This window comes from Eurosta solidaginis, chromosome 2, assembly GCF_040869045.1.
Source record: "Eurosta solidaginis isolate ZX-2024a chromosome 2, ASM4086904v1, whole genome shotgun sequence".
NCBI classification, from domain to species: domain Eukaryota; kingdom Metazoa; phylum Arthropoda; class Insecta; order Diptera; family Tephritidae; genus Eurosta; species Eurosta solidaginis.
Window position 1 is genome coordinate 231,140,180 of NC_090320.1, and position 6,439 is coordinate 231,146,618.

Below are 6,439 nucleotides of genomic sequence, written 5' to 3' on the forward strand. Positions count from 1 at the left end.
TCAACAAAAACTGGTAGGAATACAAGAAGTGACATACTTCAAATTCATTAGTGCAAGTTATAGTCTTTAAGAACGTTTAAGAAAATGTAAATACTAAAAATACTAAATGTTGAATAAAGACAGTTTTCTCCTATGTTTCCTATTGGACGCACCTCATTGGGGTCCATTTTCCACGCAATATCGTCATAAATGTGCATTAAAGCCAATACATTCAAACGATCTTCTGTCATCCTGCTACGAAGATATGATTTCAATCGCCGTTATGTGGAGAAGCAGCGCTCGGCAGTACTAGTAGTCACTGGAAACGTACACAGTAATTGGCAAAGTGTTCTTATATTTGGCAGTATTGCTGAATGTTAGAAAGCATCTACTGGAGATAGTGAAATATCTTTTTTCATCTGCTGCCAAACTTTTAATTCTCCCCTTAAAGCTATAAAGCAAGGAAGGTTTTCCTTATACATTTCCCCGCCTCGTAATCCACGAACTGCATCTCCGTCGCTGAGGTTATGGGACAACAACTTTTGCAAATTTCCTATTCCTTGCAATGGCACACCTGGATTTCATTTCAGTTAGCATATAGTATAGAAACGGGATGTATACTGAAATCCGGTAATAGTCTTCAACTGACTCACTCTGAATGTTTGGCCGATTTCCTTGACGGCTTGTGATTCTGCGGACTGTGATTGCTGTTTAACTTCATTTGCGATGTCCTCAGCCTGATTGAAAATTTTTTTAAATGTGAGTGTGCTAGTTCCACGTTGCCTCTGCAAACTCGCTGTGGTCATATTGACAAGCTGAATTGCAGAAAGTATATCAATTTCTTTCTGTTATAATGATCGGGAATAAAGGCAGCGTGATTCCCAAAATATCAGAGAGGATTACCAAGCTTATCAGAAATTCCGATGAGGTAATAGACTGGAGCTACGAAAATGAAGGTGTAGCAGTTTTTATGTTTCCTCTATCCGAAATTTTTTGCAATATTGCAGAAAGACATGGCAATAGGTTCAAAAATGTATAACTGCCTCATGTCTTTCAACCCATCTAGTCTCACACAATGTTTTTAATATATTCTCTTTTTCATTCGGCAGATGAGATTTCATTACTTCTCTGACGATATGTATTCGATGAGCTGATTCTCGAAAAAAATTTGCTACACTAGAGATAACCCCTACGGAATTTCTTATGTCCGGTGTGGTGCAGGCTGTACTAATAGCTAAGTTGAGTCGGTGGCTTGCGCAGTGGATAAAAAAGGCTAAAGGTTGAATGTTACATATACGTGCCTGGACACATTTTACTTTATCTCTCATGTTAACTCCTCCATCATAAGCTTGTCCGCGGCACAATGTTATGTCCAGGTTAAGTTTTTCCAAAGCCTTTAAAATATGGTGCGCAATGTTTTCCCCAGTAGTTTCAACAGCTTCGACAAACATTAGAAAGTCTTCTTGAATTTCGTTTTGTATCTACATCGAAATAGGGAATACAAATGGCTATTGGCTCGTGAATAAAAACATCTGTGCTCTCATCGGAAATAATGGTAAAATATTTTGCCTTTTTAATTTTGGCCACTATTTTGTTCGTGATCACTTCCTCGCAGCATTCAATTAAGTCATTTTGAGTGGTCTTTGCTGACAAAGGAGGCGTTTCGGGCACACTTGTTTACATGTTCTTGCAGTATTTCATCTCCAGCACCGATTTGAAATTTCAGCAACGTTCTGAAGTTTCCATCTCCGTGCTCGTTAGAGCTTAGAGGACCGTCATCTCTGTGACCTCTTAAAGGTATGTTTTGCCTTCCACAAAACATTACAGTTTTATTGATTGGTATCATTTTTTTCCGATTACTTTCGGCCGTTTCCATTTCTTGGGATTTGATTTGTTCAACAATTTCCGTAGCTTTTCCCTCCATTACCATAACAAAAATTTTTAGAAGCTACCACGTTCGCTATATAGTAGTTCCCGCTTACATATTGCGTAAACTATTGGATTGCTTTCTTATATTTTTTGAGTGGTTCCGACACCAATTTTACCAATTTCACATCATTTGTACCCGCTTCATCTCGTCCAAAGAGAATACATATTTTGCATAACCCGCCACCAGCCGTTTTACTATACGCTAGCCATTCATGCTGTTTCAACCAGTTCATTTGAAAAGACCGATTCTTTTCCCCTCACTCACCATTGGAAATTTGAATTCTTCGTCTGTAAGAGCTACCGCGTCTTTTTGCCTGATTGGTAGTGTACCTGAAATTAAAAATAAATTACAAAAAAGACAGAGATATTTTACGACTCTGATAATAAAACCCCAAGCAGGTTTTTGATCTATTAGGCCTGTTTTATAATCCAAAATTGTACCACAATTATAACACCCTTTTTACAAGTTTTTATTTGATTTATTTGATTTTTCGTATAATCCTACGAATTATGTACTGTGGAATCTCATGAGTAAAAAAAAAAATCCGTCTGGGGCACGTGCCCCCTCCCCCACCCCCCCATTGTATCCGCCTGTGTATATACATATGCACTTAAACTTACTTTATCTACATTTATGAAATTTTTGCGCAGAAATGGCATATGCTGATGACATTGATATCATCGGCCTAAACACCCGCGCTGTTAGTTCTGCTTACTCCAAGCTGGAAAAAGAAGCGGTAAAGATGGGTTTGATGGTAAATGAGGCCAAAACGAAGTACCTGCTGTCATCGAGCAAAGAGTCAGCGCATAGGCGCCTTAGCAACCGCGCTACTGTTGGCACCCATAATTTCGAAATAGTAAAAGACTTCGTTTATTTGGGAACCAGCATCAACACTAGCAACAACATCAGCACTGAAATCCAGCGAAGAATCAATCTTGCCAATAAATGCTACTTTGGACTAGGTAGGCAATTGAAAAGTAAAGTCCTCTCTCGGCGAACGAAAATCATACTCTACAAGTCACTTATCGTACCCGTCCTGCTATATGGGGCAGAAGCATGGACCATGACAACAGCAGATGAAGCGGCTTTGGGAGTGTTCGAGAGAAAAGTTCTTCGAAAGATTTATGGACCTCTACGCGTTGGCGATGGCGAGTACCGAAAAAGATTTAATGATGAGCTGTACGAGCTATACGCAGACATCAACATAGTCCAGCGAATTAAAACGCAGCGGCTGCGCTGGCTAGGCCATGTTATGCGAATGAAAGATGATGCTCCGGCCAAGAAAGTGTTTCTATCGGAACCCGCCTATGGAAGCAGAGGTAGAGGGCGGCCCCCACTCCGTTGGAAGGACCAGGTGGAAAACGATTTAAACTCCCTTGGTGTGACCAATTGGCGCCGGTTGGCGGAGCGAAGGAGCGACTGGCGCGCCTTGTTGGACGGCCATAACCGTTTAGACGATTAAGCGCCAATTAAGCAAGCAAGCAAGCAAGCAAATTTCAATATGCCTTATAATCAATTACAACTGAAATGTGTCTCTGCATTTATCTCTATACTATTTTCCACTTCGTTGACTGAAAAGAGTGTGTGTCCACGATTTATCGCAACCGATTAAGCTATAGGTTAATCACTATGACTGACAGAGGTATGTATCTCTGCTATTAAGCATAACCCGGTTTCTAGCGAATCATTTAACCACAGCTGCGGTTAGCCGCGATTCTTCAATAATTTCCACTAGATGGGTCCCCTAAACATTATCTAAGTTATGATGGGCGTTTTTACCCGCAAATTTAGGTGTATATAAATGTAAAAAAATACACAGCTAACAAATAATTAAGACCATAAGTTTGCCCAGAAAAAATTATAAGTGCTACCTTTCCAAAAAATGTGTTGATAATTCTCTTACGAAACTGCTGTTGTACAGTGCAATTGTCATTATAACCTGTAAAAAAATTTGAGCACATAAACAGATCATAACCCGACTCATGTGAATACTCAATTCCAGTTTTCTACTTCCACTTCTATTACCTGATACAACATATCGATACCTGAATGGACGATCGCTCTATCTTGGCCACTGTTTTAAAATCGCATTACCTTAACAAGACTATGAAAAACTTCCAATATGACTATTTTTTTTATATCTCTGCCTGAGAAGTTTAAGAAAAAAATGCCCTCTTTTTAGAACGCCTTTTTTCAGGGTTTGTTTTAAAACTGCCCAATCCAAGTGCAGAATCCTAACTATTCGAGTTAAAATAAGACTTTCAGCTAAGATAGAAATTTCAGCTTATTCTGTGATAGCGTATTTTTGAGCTAAGTTTTAAAATTCGATGATGTTCAACGAAATTCTACTAGGCCACTTTGAATGATAAAGTGGTGATGCACTAAGTCGTCCTTATATTATTATCACTATTTTATAAACATTTACTTATTCTGCTGCTCAATTGATAGCTACCCAATTTTTACTCGCTTCTTTTTTTTCTCATCCACAGATGATTACTACATACACATACGTTCACAGATTGACAGTTGCCACAATATTATTGCTCCTCTTAAGTCACGTAAATGCTGGCGGATATCACTACAATCCACCTACACCACAATCAACACCTTTACACGCTGTCATCAACACCAACTCTGGACACTACTTTGCACCAATACCAACCACAGCGCCTTTGCCACCAGTGCCATCCATACCACCACTACCTAAAGCTCCTGCTCGGACGCAACCACAAGTGCAAACAGTCGTACACGTGCATCAAAATCCGCCACGTCAACAACGTCCACAAGTTGGGCATACAGCATCCTCCGTACAACTTCCTGCTAATTTCAATACAGGTTACAACTATTTACGACCTGCTTCACCACATGCACCTAGCCAAGCTCCGCTAATTGGTTTTCAATTTACGCCATCGACTGCTTCTGCACCTTCTGGTCCTCCATTACGTATACCATTTGGCAAACAACCCATTATCAGCTATGTTGGAGATCCTGATGATAAAATTTATGAAGTAAATGGACGCCAGTTGAAGCAATATGCTGTTGTGGAATTCGTTGATAATGATATCTCGCAAGATACCAAACCATTCCTCACACAATCTTTTGTTAATAATTATCGCGCATTAGTTGGTGCATCCGGTACAGGTGCTATTGCACCATTACCCTCGTCTATGCAATTGGCTTCGACGGCGAATGTTATTTTGCTGGAGCAACAGCGTTTAGCACAACAGGGTTCTAGCGCTGGTAGACGGGGTGACACCATTGCTTTGGGCTCAGGTGGCATAGGATTTGTACGTTTGCCTGATGGTACGATATCTTTGGGTTCGGGTTCGTTGAATTTTGTTACCGCACAACAACACTTAGAAGATTTGAGAAATGCTCGTACACGCTCTGAGCTACAACGTGATGCATTGCATTTTGGTCATGGACCATTTGAGGAGCCGAGTAATCGATTTCTTTTTAAGTGAAGGCGTGAGCAAGTAAACGTTTCGGATGATGATGATGTTCGAGCTGGAGTTTTTGTTAGGTGAAGTAGAAATTGATCACTTCGTACTTGCCAGAAAAAGATTGAATATTTTATGTTTTTTATAATTTTTTTGTTTTAAATTTTTTATAATATTTTGCTGTCAATTCTAGAATTAAGTTCATGTGCAAAATGCATAGCAAAAAAGCGGCTATTTATGTGGAACAAAAATTTGAAAATCTACAGTTCCATTGCATATTCCTATAGCTGACATTTTCCTATTAAGCTTATGTACATACTGCAAATGTATATATATACATATATTTACGAATAAACGAATGAATTAAAATAAAGAATTTAAATAAAAATATGTGATTTGTGTTACCCTTTTTTTATCCTTTGAGCAACAAGGCTCAGAGCTGCTGAAACTGGAGCCACACATTTACGACCTTCAAAGTACCGACAGTCTTCCAACACTTACTTAATTGGCACTCAACCTTTTAAACTTGTATGGTCGCCCAACGAGACGCACCACTCGCTTCTTCGCTCTGCCAAATGGCGCCACTTGGTCACACCAAGGGACTTAAAATCATTTTCCTTCTGGTCTTTCCAGCGAAGTTTGGGCCGCCCTCTTCCTCTGCTTCCATATGTGGGTTCAGATAAAAATACTTTCTTAATCGGAACGTCATCTCTTATTCGCATAACATGACTTAGCCAGCGTAGCCGCTGCTTTTTAATTCACTGGACTATGTTGATGTCTGCGTTAAGCTCGTACAGCTTATCGTTATGTTTTCTTCAGTCATCGTCATCGCCAACTCGGAGAGGATCATAAATCTTTCGAAGAACTTTTCTCTCGTAAACTCCCAGAGCCGCTTCATCTGATGTTGTCATGGTCCATGCTTCTGCACCATATAGCCAGACGGGTACGATAAGTGACATGAAGAGCATGATTTTCATTTGCCGAGCGGGGACTTCAATTGCCTACCTAGTCAGAGAAGCGTTTATTGGCAACAGTGATTCTTCGCTGGATTTCAGAGCTGATGGTATTGTTAGTGGAAGACGGATTTAAA

The 6,439-nt window shown here is 39.8% G+C and overlaps 1 protein-coding gene across 1 annotated transcript; it reads left to right on the forward strand.

Moving 5' to 3' along the window:
* The first annotated feature begins 4,386 nt into the window (after window positions 1–4,386).
* On the forward strand, window positions 4,387–5,677 carry LOC137242646 (uncharacterized). Its single transcript, XM_067769913.1, has one exon. The coding sequence runs from the start codon at window positions 4,399–4,401 to the stop codon at window positions 5,371–5,373; it is 975 nt and encodes a 324-aa protein (XP_067626014.1). The 5' UTR covers window positions 4,387–4,398; the 3' UTR covers window positions 5,374–5,677.
* The last annotated feature ends 762 nt before the right edge of the window (window positions 5,678–6,439 follow it).